The 18487-nt window shown below is 42.3% G+C and overlaps 1 protein-coding gene across 2 annotated transcripts in view; it reads right to left on the reverse strand.

The window, feature by feature from the left end:
* Window positions 1-18487, reverse strand: part of LOC134864788 (glycine receptor subunit beta-like) — a 151915-nt gene continuing 133428 nt past the window's right edge. The window contains exons 9-11 of one of the 2 annotated variants that reach the window (XM_063884031.1): window positions 11447-11595; window positions 2497-2655; window positions 1-962 (exon numbers count right to left, since the gene is read on the reverse strand). In XM_063884031.1, coding sequence (XP_063740101.1) covers window positions 669-962; window positions 2497-2655; window positions 11447-11595 — 602 coding nt within the window. In that variant the 3' untranslated portion in view covers window positions 1-668. The remainder of the gene's footprint in view (window positions 963-2496; window positions 2656-11446; window positions 11596-18487) is intronic. The other variant, XM_063884032.1, reaches the window with a different exon arrangement.

Genomic DNA, 18487 nt, shown 5'->3' on the forward strand with positions numbered 1-18487 from the left:
GAAAACACAGGTGCACCGAGTGGAAGTCGGCTGCAGAGGCTTTGTAGCCACATCAATCACCAGGGGTCTGTAAAGCACGGGTGTCCAAGGGCAGGCTCTCTGATATCAAGTCGCTGCCAGAAGCTGCTGACTTCAAAATTAACCCCGATTATACAATTGACATGATGAAATAACAAAGATCTCAGGTCACTTACTTTACAATATATTTATTCCTTTATTCTTTGCATATTCTTACATTTATGTTGTAATGTCTTACTTAATTTGTGTGTCTCACTTTTGATTTCTATATTTTTAACATCAACTGTTACAAATATTATTTTCTTCATGAAGAAGCATGTATATCTAATGGGAAGCATAGTAGTATTGGTGTGTGCAAAGCAGGGTTTGTCAAACATAAGGAGCTGTATCAGTAAGAGACAACATGCAGTGCCAACTTAATGCCTGGGTTTGAGAGGAATTCCAGCCAACAGCCTCAAGGTTTTGTAGTAGCGTTGATTTAAAGTTTGTCCCAACAACCACAGCAGTGTTAACAGCTCTGCAAAGATGGCTCTGAATTGTAAATGTATATAGTTAGGTAAGTTAATTTGTAAGGTCGATATAGTTTAAATAACATTATGGTAACAAACTACAGTTAACAAATCCCTTTATTTTCCCCAAACTTTTTCCTCTCACAGATAGACAGACCAGTAAACAACATTAAAGAAGAGGAACGAGAAAGGAAAGAGGGCTCTTGCATATAGGTCAATGCGTTTGGCCGCAGCAGGTATGACAGGCTTGGGTGGAGCTGGTTTCTTGTTGGCTTTGTTCTGTGACTTTAGGGCCCCTGACACTTCAACAGGTTTACCATAACAGTCAAAATTGGAAAGTTCAAAGTCCCGAGGTAAAGATCCCACAATACTGAAGTCATTGGAGCGAAGGTCCGACTTGGAGGTGCAAACTTTCTTACAGCGAGTTTCCACAACCTAAAAGACAGAAACGAACTTAATTCAGTAATATATTATTGTCATGAATGGATTGAAGTATTTCACGAAAAACTCAAATGGTAACAGTGGTATTTTTGTCTTTATCAAGGAAAGGAAAAATTAATCCCCTACTAATATAAAAATATATATATATCATATATATGTATAATCAAAAAAGCTTAGCCCTTATACTGAGTCAAATACCCCTTTTCCACTTAAATGAGTTCCGTTTTAGGACTGTGCTGGTGCTAGTTTGTTTGACAATTGTTGCATTAGTCAAAACAACTGCAAACAAGTTTGCTTTTTCACAAAAGAGAGCCCTGTAGGCGATGTTCACTTCACTGCATGTCTCAGCAATGCCAGCGTAAATAACAAAAACAATGCCGAATTGCGTTGGAGCTATGCTCATGTTTCTCTTTTTCTTATAAGGTCAGATGAATTGCAGAAAAAACTTTTCCATCTTTATACTGTCCTCCAGAGTGACATGGCAATTAGTTTGCCACTATAATTCAGCAGCTTTTGCTGAGTATTTGAGTGGTATGCCGCTGCTCCACCACTATTTAGCCTACTGTTTACTAAGGGCAGGTCCCGCTTAAATGTTGTAATCCACTGTCTGATTACCACACAAGCAACATCCCCTGATGTATATTTCCCCAGTAATGAATATTTTGTTCAGTTCTAATGTACGTTTGACATCGTCCCACAGCAAAAAGTGTGTCGTATTTCATAGATGGTGGCATGTTTATTATACAGTCCATGTCAAATTGATCACCATCAAGTGGTTGTTGCTTTCATTGTGGCATTTTCTGTTTATACTGTATAGTTTCATATTATTTGATATATTTATATTTTAGCTGCATTTTTTCACTAAGATCTAACTTGTGACAGTCTGAAAAGATAACGTGTTAACTGATCTTTCTCTCTTGTGTCCGAATATACTTCAGTCTCATTTTTGTCCATATCGATTAGATCTAGGTAGTTCTAGATAATAATATGAATTCCTGCATATCGAAAGACACCTTAACAATTAACTTTGCTAGGCAACTGGGTTTTGGTATTTGTTTACATGAGGGGTCAAAATGACCCTGTTTGGTTCTAGTGATAAATGCTTTTTTTCTCATAATCCCACAAACCCCAAAATTCACTAGATGATAAATATACACATTTTGAGATGTGTGGGTTTTATATTAACAGAGTTATGTGTATTCAAAAAACACAGGGCGAATCTAGTGTTAAACCTGATAGCTTGTATACAAAAACACAGAAAAACGACATTTGCCGCTGTTCAAAATGAAACACATATTCCTGGTTAATGTTGCCTGATATATGTGTGGTCCCGTTTTAGTAACATTGTGTTCTTGGCTCCACTGCTTCTTTGACAACTTTGTTCTATTTGCTGCACTCTGAACTGTCATTGCTCAGGTTATTAGGGTTTTTGAGATGGTATGTAGTTTACTCAGATAATATCATTCTTAAGGATGAATATGATACCTACTACAAATAATGCATGAGGCAGAAACATAGTTGTGTTTACCTGCAGAGTGTTGACATGTATAGGTGTTCCACCAGTTCCATTTACTGTATTGTTTGTTTTATTTGAAGGCTTTTTTCCTTCTTTCTCTTGCAGAGCTATCTCCTTTGCGGCCATTTTGGCTTTCTCTTCCTCAATTCGTTTGGGACTGTTTAGCATCACCTAAAAAGAGAAGGAGAGGCAGGCAGAGGGAGGGAGGGAAAGAAGGAGAGAGTTGAAAATAAAGAGGGGTTAACTTGGTTTCAGATCAATGGAAGAATGCATTCCCACCTGCCACCCTGTATGACTCTTGTGTCAATCCTGTAGGGGGAGAGTGGGTTAAGATGAGCCAGTGGGTAAATTGACCCACCCACTTATCTAGTTAACTATGCACATTTTTTGTCACGTGTTAATGTGAATAATCAATTTATTGAAACAGAACATTAAATTACATAATTCACTGTTTCCTGATGGACCACATTGTGTTCTTCCGGTCGCACTGGATGTTAATTGTTTTAGCCTCACAGTAGCAGGTGGCTAATAGTCTATCGTATATATGAGTGGACGGAGAATGACTCGTGGATTTACATACTAAACACACCACCTCTAAGTCTCACTCATTGATGCTGCAATAATACTATTACGTGTGTAATAACCAATAAACCTCAGAAGAATTGCATAATAAAATCATAAAGAGAAACGTCATGACAACGTTATCAGATGGCGATGGTGACGTCATAAGAGGGCGAAGCAGAATGTGCCCTGGACTCGCCTTTACGCCTTTATGTTAATACATATTGTTATACTTTACAGAGAAGCTTCTTGGTCTATTTAAGACCAACTCTGGGTCCTCAAACAAAGAATATTCTTAACAGTGACCATAAATTCAGAATACACCTTTCATTTCTATTTGGCTGTAACGGAGAGAAGCACATGGTAAAGTGGTAAATATGTTTTCATTTTTTAATAAACCATGTTCTGCTCGTAAAAGTAAATTTTCAACATGTCAGGTATAATTACTGTTCTGTGAAAGCAGATGTATCCAGGTCTAAAAAAATGTATCATACATGTTGGTTATTAAGCAAGCTGTACAACCATGTGAATCATTTATCTAAATATTGGCATGAATGATTAAGCTATTTTTCCCCAAAAATATCTGTGGGTCAAAGGGAGCCTAATGATGTGGGGTAAATTAAGCCCGTGGTTCAACTTAACCCCCCATGAGGCACTAAAGTAAAGTCGTTTTACTTTAAAATGGTAATCAAAGTAGTTTTTACACAACTGATTTGTTTTTATGTTTTAAAGGTACCCTATTATGCAAAATGCACTTTTTTTGACATCTTTTATATATAAATATGTGTCCCTGGTGTGTAAGTAGACTCACAACGTGTCAGAAAATACAACCCTCTCTCTTTTCTTCCTACCTACATCTCTAAAAATGGGGGTACGAACGAGCTGATCCAGATTTGCTGTCCTTATGACGTAATAAGGCAAATGTGGGCTGGCTTTACATTGGTCCCGCCGACGTGATAAGTCCCAACCTATCGTCCTCAATATACTGTCGGCCAGCTGACACCCCTCCCCAGTTGTGTGTCTGTGTATTCAGCAGGAGGGACTTAGAGAAAAGTTGTTATATATAATACATATAATGTCACTGTTCTAGCTGTAAACACTGAATAAAGAACATGTCAAGCTATGTGCTGTATCAGAAACAATGCAGCAAGTGTTTTGGAAGTAATTTGGACATTGTTTACATTAGCAAGCATTGCTAATGTAAAGCAATGCTTGGGCAATATCATCACCCAGAACCTCAAGTTGGAGCAGAGCATCAGCTCCCTAAAAAAAAAAAAGAAGCCTAGCAGAGGATGTTCAGTTCAACCTGCTGAAGACAATGACAGAGAACGTCTACACTTCCATTATTGGTTCCATGTCACCTTCTCCATCACCATCTGGTATGCTGCAACTACAGCCAAGGACAAGGGCAGAATGTAGCGTATAATCTGTTCTTTGTAATAGGTCATTGGCTTCAATATGCCATCTCTCCACAACATGCACGCCTCCAGGACCCTGAGGTGGGCAGAATAGATTGTAGCTGACCCCTTCCATCCTGGACAAAGTTTGACCCGCTCCCGTCTGGCAGGTGGCGGTGGTCCATCAGGGCCTTTGGCCACAAATACTGTTGTTTCCATTTCAGCTAGTGGCCTCTAACTAAGCCCCCAATGAAACTGACCCTTAACACAACAACAAACACAGGATTGTTTTTGAATGCTCCTTTAAATACATTAGTCCAGCAGATATGTCAATGAATTGTGCTTTTAATGATACATACATGAACTTCGACACACTGTTAGAGCATGCCCTAAGGAAGATTTTTGGCTATAGGGCAATTGCATATTTAGCCATTGGTGATTATTTTACCAGTAGCTTAGGATCTAGACCACCTAGGATCTTGATTCTGGTGGTTAATCATTCAATTTCAAGGATGAGGAATGTAGTGGTACTGTTTACAATATGCTAGAAACTAATTAACAACATATATCTGGCATTCAGAGAACTAAATAACATTAAATATATCAGTTTGGCTGATATATCGGCCAATATTGTTTTTTAACAACCTCAGGATTGGCAGTTATGCAGTTGATGTGTCCTGATTTTTAAATAAGAAGCCTATTATAAACAAACAAACATTAAAAACATGTATTATTTATCCTCTACTCGTCTGTTTTAGCGGTGAAATGCTATTTACTAGAATTATCCATTAGATCAGCTGCCTGCCAAAAACACTAAAATTGTCACAACTGGATGAGGGTCAGGGCATTGAGGCAGCATTCTTGCTTCACAAAGCCAAATGGCATGACACATGCAGACTGCAGTACAACAAAACAAAACTTCAGAGGGCTGAAAAGAGGAAAATGCCCCATGAAGATGATCCAGACACCCACAAGTTCATCCGTAAGAGCAGTGGACATGAACATAATTCAACAGAGGTATGCTTCTTCTGTAGCAAACCTGCAGCAGGAGATGATTTGCACAGTGCAGCAACATTCAAACTGACATTCATGTGAGGCAGTTCATCTAGCCAGAGCTAGATGCATCAGTTATTGACACTCTGAACCAGATTGAGCAACTTGGACAGGACCAGTATGACATTTATGTCAGTAACCACCTGGTCGAACAGACAAAGTCATCAAAGATGTCATCAAAAGGAAAAACCTCCCTCTATCCAGCCGGCCTCCAGTCCGAGAGAAGTCCAGGTCCCAACAACAGCTCTCATCTCTGAAGAATGACTCTTCTCTGTTGTTCAGGCTGTACATTGCATCACAGATATGTGATGGAAGTCTGGATGAGTTTTTTGAGCATGAAACCAGGCATCTCTATCATCATTGTCACAAATGTGCAAACTGAGAACTGGTACAAAGTCAGACTTGGTGGCTTGTTTGGAGGACCTGATTTCTCTACAAGAGAATGCATCCCACCACACAGTACAGGTCATCATTCTTGATAGGGCTGCTCTTGTGAACATGCTACAGCCTGGTGCTGCTAAGACGTTTTTTAAGTATGCGCAGAAAGTGTTCTCACCATACATCCTGTCTCAGCTGGAGCATGTCAGCAGATTCAATGTCAAGTGGGATGACTATTTGTCTGAAGGCTGAAACACGCAGCTAGAGAGGGAAGGTAGTTCGTAGACGCGTAGAGCCATCCAAGGTCTTTCCTGGAAACTGGCCAGAGTTTTTGCGCATTGATGACAACAATGCTGAAATGTTCTCCTTCCTGGCAACGAGTGTGACTGCCCTCAACACTGGCAAACACATAATCAGTACCCATCATGCTGAAGTCCTTTGCACTCAACCTCAAGATATATCAGGTCTTGCACCATGCACACATGGAGAGGCTGATACCTGCATCCCACTGCACCTAGGGGATGCTGTGAAGGAAGGGTATAGCAAGGTGTCCATACGCACAATTGACACGGATGTGGTGGTACTGTCAATCACAATCCCTCAACATCACTGAGCTGTGGGTTGCCTTTGGAGCTGGGAAGAGTTTCCAGCATTTAGCAGCTCATGAGATGGCGAGTTCACTTGGTCCAGATCGATGCATAGCTCCATACATTTACTGGATGTGACACAGTGTCGTCTTTTGGTGGCAGGGGCAAGAAGATGGCGTGGGATATATGGATGACATTTGATGGAGTCACTATAACCTTCTGTGCCTTGGCTGCTACCCCAGACTCCGTATACAAGAGTGGATGGAGCGATTTGTGGTATTGCTGTATGATCGCACTAGCAGCCAGGAGTTAGTCAATCAGACTCACAAGCAGATCTTCACCCAGAATGGGAGAACAATTGACGGACTCCCCCCAACACAAGCAGCATTGATTCAGCACACAAATTGAGCTGCATTCCAGGCTGGTCACTGTTGGGGACAGATGATATTTGAAGCCCCTGAACTAACATCCCCAGGTGACGACTAGGTTTATTTTAACAGTAAGAGACAGAATATCAAAAAAAAATCCAGAAATGTACATAGAAATAAGATATAAATTGTTTTGCGTTTAATTGTGTGAAACAAGTATTTGATCCCCTTGCATCCAATACGAATTCTTGCTCCCACAGACTGGTTAAATAAGTCTTAAGAAAGTACTCCTAATATCAACTCTTTACCTTGATAAAAGACACCTGTCCACAGTCAATAAATCAGATTACAACCTCTCCACCCAGGGCCAGACCATAGACAGGTCTTGTGTTCATGGTGGAACTAATGTCTAAGGACATCAGGGATAATATTGTAGACCTGCACAAGGCTGGGTTAGAAGACCAGACCACCAGCAAGCAGCTTGGTGAGAAGGAGACAACTGGTTTGATTATTAGAAAATGGAAGAAGCATAAAATGATCATCAATCACACTCAATCTGAGGTTCCACCATCTAAGATCTCACCTCTGGGGCCATCAATGATCTTAAAAAAGGTGAGAGGTCAGCCAATAACTACACCGGAGGGACTTGTTAATGATCTGAAAGTAGCTGGGATTACAGTCACCAAGAAAAAACTAGGGGTAACACACTGCGCCGTAATGGATTCAAATTGTGCAGCGCCTGTACCTGCTCAAGAAGTCACATGTACAGGCCATCTGAAGTCTGCCAGTGAACATCTGAATGATTCAGAGAAGGCTTATGAGAAGGTCATGTGGTCAGATGAGACCAGAATCCAGATCTTAGGCATCAACTTCAAATGTCATGTTTGGAAGAAGAGCAATGCTGACTATGACCCCAAGAACACTATCCCCAGCGTCAAGCATGGAGGTGGAAACATTATGCTTTAGGGGTGTTGCTCTGCTAAGGGGACAGGGCGATTCACTGCATCGAGGGGATGCTGGAGGGGGCCATATATCATAAAATATTGGCTGATAACCTCCTCACCTCATCCAGGACACTGAAAATGGGACATGAATAGGTATGACAATGACCCAAAACATATGGCCAAGGCAACTAAGGAGTGGCTAATCACCCTTTAAGGTGATGGAGGGGCCTAGTATCTGGACCTCCATCCCATAGAAAATCTGTGGAGGGAGCTGAAGTTTCCAGTTGTCCAGCATCAGCCTCAAAACCTTAAGGATTTTGAGAGGATCTGCAGACCAAAATCCTTTCTGAGATGTGCGCAAACTTGGAGACCAACTACAAGAAACATCTGACCTCTGTGCTGTCCAACAAGGCTTTCTCCAACAAGAACTAAAGCAGGGACCTCTCTCCCTCTGTGGGACGCATAAAGGGATTCTGATTCTGATATGCGATGGCCCTATAGCCAAAAATCTTCCTTAGGGCATGCTCTAAGGAAGATACACAGTGTGTCAAAGTTCATGTTTTTATCATCAAAAGCACAATTCTCTCAGATATTTCACATATCTGCTGGACTACATGGGACAAGTCCTAAACAAATGTCTTATGCCAAAGTTATCACCCACTATTCAAAACACAACAACCTCAGACTCCCATTTGCATGTTTTATGACACGTCTCTACTTTCAGACTTAAGAAAAACATGACCAGACTAACGAAAACAGGAGCAAACTAAGGGCAAAACTCTACTTTCACAGCAACTCAGATGGAGTCAAGGCCCGCCCCTCCTCTTACTTAACATCAATTGCTGGCCAGCTAGATCAAGTCTGGAAGCTAAATTTAAGACTGTTGAGGAACTCAGAAAATCGATGTTCTGCATTGAAGTAATGACACAGAAACCCCTGATCTTCTGTACAAGTAAAGGATCTTGAACGTTCTCCTAAATGATTCAAAGAATGTGTTCTATTGAGCGGCAGATTACATCTCATACATAGCCCAATGCTATAAAGACTCAGAGAGGCATCGACTGCAAAGGGCCAAATCGGAGAGCTTCCCTGAGGAATTCAATGTCTTCAAAACAAATAAATCCATTCCAAACAGTAGCACATTCCTCTCTTTGCTCTTGGTCTGATCAGAGTGGGTAGTCGACTGTGAAAAGTACGGACCTTTAGGCACAACATTATCCATTCAATCATATTGGATCCAAAACAGCAGCTGGAAATAAATAGTACTTTCGAATATCGCAAACAGGATTGGTGACAAAGCGCAGCCCTGGCGCAGGCCAACCCTCACCAGAAAATGGTCCGACGTGCTACCGAAAACCGGACACAGCTCTCGCTTTGGGAGTACAGAGATTGAATGGCATTGAGTAGAGACCCCCTCACCCCATACTCCCGCAGCACCTCCCACAGTATCTCCCTGGGAACCCGGTCATACGCCTTCTCCAAATCCACAAAGCACATATAGACCGGATGAACATACTCCTAGGCCCCCTCCAGGATCCTTGCGAGAGTAAAATACTGGTCCATCGGTCCACGACCAGGACGAAATCCGCATTGTTCCTCCTCAATTTGAGGTTTGACAATCGGTCGGACCTTCCTTTCCAGCACCTAAGAGTAAGCTTTCCCGGGGAGGCTGAGTAATGTGATGCCCCTGTAATTGGCACACACCCTCTGATCCCCCTTTTTAAAAAGGGGAACCACCACCCCGGTCTGCAACTCCTTAGGTTGTGTTTCCGACTTCCACGCAATGTTGATGAGACGTGTCAACCATGACAGTCCCTCAACACCCAGAGCCTTCAGCATTTCTGGGCCGATCTCATCCGACCCCGGGGCTTTACCACTGTGGAGCTGTTTAACTACCTCAGTGACTTCCCCCCGTGAGATTGGAGTTGATCCCCCTCCATCATTGCCCACGTGTGCACGAGTCCCCTTCAAGAGCCCCATACAGGACTCTTTTCAGGGTCTCCAAGAAGGCCAAATACTCTGAACTGCTGTTTGGTGCATAAGCACACATAACAGTCACAGTTTTCCCCCCCATAACCCGCAGGCTTAGGAAGGCGACCCTCTCGTCCACTGGTGTAAACTCCAACAAAGCGGCATTCAACCGGGGGCTTGTGAGTATCCCCACACCCGCTCGGCTCCTCACAACTTGGGCAACTGCGGAGAAGAATAGAGTCCAACCCCTATCAAGAAGTAAGGTTCCAGAGCCGATGCTGTGCAGAGAGGTGAGCCCCACCAGATCCAACTGGTAACGCTCCACCTCCCGCACAAGCTCCGGCTCCTTCCCCCCCATAGAGGTGACGTTCCACGTCCCCAAAGCCAGCTTCTGCTGCCCGGGTCTGGTCCGTCGAGACCCTCTGCTTTCACTGCCACCCTTCTGGCAGCGCACCCTACCCCATCGCTGTTTCCCGTAGATGGTGGGCCCCCGGGACGGGGAAGCAGAGGTGTTGCCCACGTTGCTTTTTCGGGCTGTGCCCAACCGGCCACCAGACGCTCAATGAAGAGTTCTCCTTCTGGGCCTGGCTCCAGAAGGGGACCTCGGGCTTCCTCCGGGCCGGGTATCCTCGCTTTCAAGTTTGTTTTTCATGAGGTCTTTTGAACCAATCTTAGTCTGGCCCCTTACCTGAGACCAATTTGCCATGGGAAACCCTACCAGGAACAACAAGTTCCAGACAACATAGCCCCCAGGTTCATCGGGGCGCACAAACCTCTCCACTACGATAAGGTGCTGGTTCTCGGAATGGGTTAACCCTACTTCCGGCCCATAGCACAACCGCATAGCTGGAGGTAGTGTTGGTTATTGAAGATGAAGTCGATGAGGGTGATGTGGAGTAGCTGGAACATTTGGCTGTCAGGTCTGGGTGTTTATTGAAAATGTGTCTGATGGCAGTAAGGCCAAGCGTTGCAGCTGTGCTGCTCTTACCACACACGTACCTCGTTTGAAACCAGTTTGGTGAATTTAACCTGAGGTCTGTATGCTGGTCTCAGCAGAACAGTGAGGTGATCAGAGAGGCCGATGTTGGGGAGGGGAGAAACATTGAATGCTTCTTTGATGGTGATGTAAACCAGGTCCAAGGTGATGGTGATATGCAGCTCAGAGATGGCCCTGTACAGTTCACTGAGTGCCGCCTCTCTGTCCTTGTTACTGGAACTGGGGGGGATGTAAACTGCGACCACCAGGAAGGCTGCAAACTCCCTCTGCAGTTAAAAAGGCCGGCACTTCACCATAAACTCTGCCAGCGGTGACCAGTGTTTGCAGACAATCACAAGGTCCTGACACCAAGTATCACTGATGTAAATGTTAACACCGCCGCGGGTGTTCCCCTCGTTAACCATAGATCTGTATGCTGGAAAAGAGCATAAGAAGGGGAATCTAACTATCTAAACCTACTATAGAGGCTGTCATTATGTATATATATGCTGTAAAGTTGGGCATTTTGATATTGAAGTGTATTGAGAAGTGGAGCAAATGGCAGAGAATCTATTTGTGGTATGAAGACAATGGTATTGATGTTGAAGACCTTCAATACACTTCACATTGTCTAATGTATGATCTACCCAAGTGATTGGCACGCAGATGTAATGTTAATGTACAGTTGTCTGCATGTGTATGTGTTTTTGTGTGTGTAAGAACTGACCTGTACCACAGCATATTCCACCAGTGACGAAAACCCAAAAAGTAGACAAGCAATGAGCCAGATGTCAATGGCTTTTACGTAGGAAACCTTTGGAAGTTCTGACGCCAAAAGCATACTCTCACTTGACAGAGAGAGTACTGATAAAATACCTAGAAACACACAGATGTTAAAACATTAACTTAACCACAGTTGAGATATTATTTCCCAATAAGGGACATTTGTGTGAAATTCATATAGAGAAGCAAAAGGAGTCAAGTTGGTGGTAAGTAATGATGATGCTTTAAGTGTAATAATTCCAACATGTAACTTATCACTAACTAGGTTGTTGGATGGCATCGAGAAGGGTGGATTGATGAATGGACAGTTTATGTCCACATAACACGTTTACCTAGCCGAAATGCAATGGCAGGGCTTCACCGCTTTTGTATGATGGACTCTCAATCGCCTCTTGAATTGTATTATCTGTTTGTCTGACTTAATCTTACTTAATATGTATTTGATATTGTTATTTCACCAGCACAAACAACCAGTAGTTTCTTGCTCTCACACTTTTGAATGAATGAGCTCAAACAGTCAGTGGTACAGTTTTAGGGTGAGGAGGACAATTTCTGTACGGAAAGAAAAGTGCAACACAACACACAACATTTTCAACTCTCTGTTCTCATTTGGATACAATGGAAAAAGATGCTTGCGCTCAGTTAAAGGTGCTAAGTGGACTAAAGAGCAGTCTTTAAAGTAAACGAAACATTAAATACTTGCGATCATTTAAAAAATGTACCATATATTGAACATTTGTCATCAAGGAGGGTCATCCTGTCTTTAAGAAAGTTAACAAAAGAGATAAGCCTAACCTTGGAGAACGCGACTTAAGAATATTAGTATGTAAATAACATCTAGGGTAATGGTATTTATGAAAAGGTTTGATACATAAATTACTTGATGAAACTAAAGTTATGAGAGTGTTTGCGTATTTCAAGATATCTGCGTACACACAAATATCTGCGTATTTCAAGATATCTGTGCATTCAAGATATTTGCATAGTTCAATGGAAAAGCCTAAAATCATATAAGTATAAAATAATCTTGCCTCAAAAATGTAATTACGTGACGTCCACCCCACACTTAAAATATGTTAACATGGTTAGGATAGTTAATACATCTCGCAGAATTTTTATATGGTATCCAATGTCACTTTGATTGTGTTTTCAGAATCAAAAAACCTTTAATCGTCCCACAGGGGGTACATTTACATTGTTACAGCAGTGAAGATAAAGACAAATAAGGTAAATAAAACACTATTAGATAAAAGGGGAGCACAAAAACAATAAAAAGTTAAACAAAGAAAAAACATGACAGCAGGGGTGTTTATCTCTTGCTCGCAGGCAAGAGCTCTTTGACAGTTATACAGCAGTCCTTCTATTACCAGCTAAATAAAGTCTGGTCTTGTGGGCCTCATCAAATCCTGCCATCCCATCCACCTCTTCTCAAACCTTTCACTCTGTAATCTCAGTGCATATGTCAACTTTTCCATTACATATATCTCACGAATCATGTCCATCCACTCTCCGTCCGTCGGAATCTCCTGGCTCATCCATTGCCTTGTTATTGATTTTTTGGTTGCCACCCTTAAAATGTTAAAAATGTACTTATTGTCGTTAACCCCTATATCGAAGTCTATTTTTCCCAAGTACAAATTTAAATGGTACCTTTATTTGAAGTATTTTTACCATATACTTGTGGGCCCTAGTCCAAAGGGGGATTACTGAGGGACATTCCCAAAACAAATGGAAGTGGTTAGCATTGATGTTACCGCATTTCCTCCAGCAGTCAGCCCCAGTTTCCCTATACTTCTTTTGGCAGGCATGATGAAGAACCTGACCATTCGAACTCCCTCCAGGTCTGGGAATTAGTTGTTCTCCATTGTTGTATACATATTTGTCCCCATTCTTCATAATAGTGGAATTTGCTTCTCGTTCCCACTTTTTTATGATATAGAATGTATCTGTCAATTTCAAATGTTGTAGCCCATTATATAGATTTGCTATGATCCTTTTACATAGGTCTGAATTGTAAGCTTCTACAAATACCCTCAACACGCATTGTTCTATGATTGTTGTATGTTCTTTAGCTCCAGACTCTTTATCAGCTCAGGGAATGATTGCTCTGGTTGGGACAGATATATCAAAACGTTGTCCTCAAATAAGGATATTTTCTGTTCACACCTTTAATGTCATAATTCAGTCTGATCCACTGGCTTAGTTGTTCTATGAAAATCGCAGAGTAATTGGCTTGCCGGACCTCCTTGACAACAACCCCTTTGTTGTATGAACAAATGTGATAGGTCCCCATTAACCTTTATCCTTGCTTTCGGTTTGGCATCTGAATGGTCCTGATTATAGTTTTGTGGAATCCAAATCTTTCCAATACTTTATATAAAAATTCCCCTCTGACAGAGTCAAACGCCTTTTCTGCATCTATCCCTACCAATATTGATTCCTTCTTTTTCAATTTTATATGTCTTACAATGTGCAGTGTTCTCCTGATGCTATCCCGTGTCTGCCTTTGCATTATGAACCCTGTTGGTCTGTGTTCATAATTTCTGGTAGAGTGTTCTCTATTCTTTTGGCTATGATTGATATGAATAATTTATAATCCTGATTCAGAACGCTAATTGGCCTATAGTTGGAACAGTCTACACTATCTTTACTTTATTTTGGTATTATTGAGATTGATCCTGCGCAGACCAGCTGTGTGGGAATGTGGAGTTTCTGTTCAACCTGAGCCTGAAGCAAGGGAGGGTACCACTACTGTGGAAGACGTCCTGTGTGGTACCCGTGCCAAAGAACCCCAACCCCAAGGACTGCAACAGCTACCGGCCGGTGGCGCTAACATCGCAGCTGATGAAGACCCTGGAGAGGCTGGTCCTTGGACACCTTTGGCCCATTTTGAGACCATCGACGGACCCACTGCAGTTCGCCTACCAGCCTGACATCGGGGTGGATGACGCTGTCATCTACCTGCTGCAGAGGTCCCTCTCCCACCTGGAGAAGGCTGGGGGCACTGTGAGGATCATGTTCTTTGATTCCTCCAGTACCTTCAACATCATTCATCCCTGCTCCTGGGAGACAAGCTGCCGCTCTCGGGGGTGGAGCACCGCTTCTCTTCACCCTCTACACTACAGACTTCACACACAACACGACCACCTGCCCCCGCCATCGTCGGCCTCATATCCAACGAGGACGACAAGAAGTACAGAGAACTGAGGCAGGACTTCATCCTCTGGTGCCAGAGGAACCACCTCCAGCTCAACGCAGGAAAGATCAAGGAGCTGGTGGTGGATTTCAGACGGCGCCAAGACTCCCCCCACACCAGTGAATATCCAGGGAGTGGACATAGAGATTGTGAAATCCTACAAATACCTGGGTGTTCATCTTAACAATAAACTGGACTGGTCTTACAACTCTGCTGCTCTCTACAAGAAAGGACAGAGCAGGCTCTTTCTGCTGAGGAGAGTGAGGTCTTTTGGGGGCCCTCCTTCAGACCTTCTATGACTCTGTGGTGGCATCAGCCATCCTTTATGGTGTGGTCTGCTGCGGCAGCAGCATCACAGCTGTTGACAGGAAGCAACTGAACAGACTAATAAAGAAGGCCAGCTCTGTCCTGGGGAGTCCTCTGGACACTGTGGAAGTGGTGGGAGACAGGAGAATGGCAGCCAAGCTGTCTTCCCTGCTGAACAATGTGTCCCACCCCCCCCAGGACACCCTGTCCACACTGTGCAGCTCCTTCAGTGACAGGCTGCTGCACCCGGGGTGTCTCACGGAGAGATACCGCAGGTCCTTCCTTCCTGCAACCGTCAGACTTTACAACCTGCATGGCCCCCGGTAGACCCCTCATACATAAAAAAACTACTGACTAGTTGTGCAATAACAATTTGTGTGCAATTTTTACGTACTTCTTGTGCGTGTATTTCATTGATTTAATTCTTTGTTATCTTAAGTTCATGTTTTATATTGGGGTCACCTGATTCTCTATGCTTTGTTTCTAACTGTTTATACTCACTTCCCAGGTTCCTGGGCCTCTCCTGTTTTGCCTTCTTAAAAACGACAGATTTTGATCATTTTCCCATACATTACTGCCTTGCAACGTCCCACAGCACAGTCGGGTCCACCTCACTATTGTCATTTTCTGTCAGGAATAATTCATTTTCATTTTTCAGCTCCACCTTGATTTTTTCACTTAGGATACTTGAGTTCAGTCTCCATAGGGTGTTTCTCTTTCTATTGTTTAAATCCAAAGTTATATACACAGGGCTATGGACTGCCAGATCCATTATACCAATGTCACAGTTTGTAATTCTATGTCTGTCTCTGTTATACATCAGCAAGTAATCTATTCTTGAATAAACTAAGTGTGGGGAGGAGTAATGTGTGTAATCTCTCCTTTTTGGGTTCATCTCCCGCAAAACATCTATTAGTCCCATTTCTTTCATTATGCCCTTTAATTTCTAAATAAGAGATGTATTGTGATTTATGATGTTGTGGCCCTCCTCCCCACGCGGTTCGGGAAAAGTTTGAGTTTCCAGACTCTATGTACAAATGAAACGTAGTACGAAGACCAGGCTATGAGGGCCCCTCAGCAGTGGTGGGAATCAATATTTCACACATACCTACTTGTCCAACTTATAGTTCTTCTTAAACAAAAACTTGTCTGACAGAAGACTGTATAATTCTGATGAGGTAGAAGTCAATATACTCAGGACTTTACCTTGAAGGCAGACTCTTGGTGATCAAAAAACAAAATTAAAATAAACAGTTTGAAAAATTCCTCTGTGGAGAATTGCAGGTTATTCTGAAGTAATCCGCTCAAACTCCTGTAGCTTTTCCTTTGCACGCCAAGATGTCCCGTCTCCTCTTCTCTCTCCAAGGCGTTGCCATGGCAGCCCCTAATGCAGCCGCTCCATCGTTGCTTCGTGGTCCTTAGTGTCCGGGTGGCCCCACGGAGATCCCCGTTTCCTCAGTTCACATGTTGCTTCTTGTGCAGATGCATAGAGTTTTCGTCCGGTGTCCCAGTAGATTCGCATTTTAGTGAGGGACGTTTGGAAGCGGGTCCCTCTCTCATTCAAAAGGTTCTTGATTCCATGCCTTACGTTTCTGAACCACCTCTGTTATATGTTGACATCAGTGGCAGCGAGAGCTCCGTTGTGAGCAGTTGTATGTATTTGGGAGCAGAATCTCCCTCTTTATCTTCGGGTATTCTGAAAATACGAATATTATTTCTCCTATTCCTCCCTGTTGTCTGAGACTTACAGAGCGCATCATTCACCTCCATATTCTACTTCTCCATTTCCGCTATGCGGCCCTCTGCTTCGGAGATTTGGGATCCTTGTGCTTGTGTAGTTTTAGTGTTAGCAGATAGTTGTCAGTACATTTCTTGCTTTAGCTCGTTGATTTCAGATTTTTTTATTTCAGATTTGAGGTTGCGTATTTCTCTGTTAATTGTGTCAAGCCCCAAGCGCATTGTCAAGGTTGGCAAGTTAGCTTGGGCAAGCTGCTCCTGTTGGTCGTCGTTGTTCTGATCCATTGTTGTTGAATTATGTCCTTTATTTTGGTCTCGTCTTTCCCTACTTCTAGTTACAACCCCCCCAGTCATCAAACTGTATTGTCAGGTGTTATTATGAACTACAGGGAGTTAGTTTTAAGCTAGCTATTGGAGAGAATTTTTACGCAGCCATCTCCTCCGCCAACCGGAAGTCCTCAATAATCCTACAAATGTAATTCATCTCTAAAATTTACATTCAAAGCAGATTCTACTAATTTAAAAATTGCCAATACGTTTTCACTCCCAACTCATCCTAATTGGCGTTATGTCAGGATCCCTTGGCGGTAATTTGAAACGCACTGGGAAGCCCTTTAGCGCCGATTTACCAACTTGCAGGGTAGTCCCATATACTTCTATAGAGCTCCCTAAGCATCAGTAATAACACCACTTGAGATTGCAGAGAAATGCTCTCTGCCAACCCGTTCTCACAGAGTTCATCGCCTTTTTTATTACTCAATATCAAGCCACAATTATTGTTTTTTCTTCTTTATTTTTATTGTATAATGTGGGACTTTTTTGCAATAGTTTTTTCATTCAAATATATTACTTGTTTCTGAACCACACTCTGTTATTTACTCAACAATAAGCCACAATTATCCTTTTTAATATGTTTTTATTTATTCATTGGTTTCATTTATAGTGTCTGACTTTTTTGCCGTTTGTCAGGATCGAAAGTCGGATCAGTAAGGAAAAGGATTAGGGCCACATGAAAATATTCTTTGGCGTAGTGAAACAAAAATATATATATATTTTTGAATATTCTGAGAAAATACTCAGAAGTACGGGTAACTGTAGTGGACCAATTTCAGTGAGAGACTCTCATAATGCAGTACGGAATGGAGGAGATAAGGGAGTTTCTGCACGCCAGAGGGGTCCTGGAGGAAACTATATTCCAAATGGAAGAACAAAAGGGGAGTTATGAATCTACAGTGCTCAGCATAAATGAGTACACCCCCGTCGAAAAGTAACATTTTAAACATTATCTCAATGAACACAAAAACATTTTCTAAAATGTTGACAAGACTAAGTTTAATATAACATCTGTTTAACTTATAACATGAAAGTAAGATTAATAATATAACGTAGATTATACATTTCAGTTTTACTCAAATAAGGGCGATGCAAAAATGAGTACACCCCACTGAAAGTCTCTGGAGCAAAGCTACGTTTTAGACTACATATGTTTAGTTTAACAATAATCAATGCAGGTGAGTCTAATTATTAATTACACAGCTGTCCAGCAGACAGCTGACTATAATAGGGTGTTACTTAAAGAAAACCCCTTCCCATTTCATGTTGTTAGCAATGGCCCCACATGGAAGAGAAAGAAAATCATTTCTTTAAACTTTAAACTGCAAAGGTGAAGGCTACAAGAAGATCAACAAAGCTTTACTTATCCGCCAGAATACTGTAGCAAAAGTGGTACAAACACTTTAAAAAGAT

Source organism: Eleginops maclovinus, chromosome 5 (assembly GCF_036324505.1).
Source record: "Eleginops maclovinus isolate JMC-PN-2008 ecotype Puerto Natales chromosome 5, JC_Emac_rtc_rv5, whole genome shotgun sequence".
In the NCBI taxonomy this organism is placed as follows: Eukaryota; Metazoa; Chordata; class Actinopteri; order Perciformes; family Eleginopidae; genus Eleginops; species Eleginops maclovinus.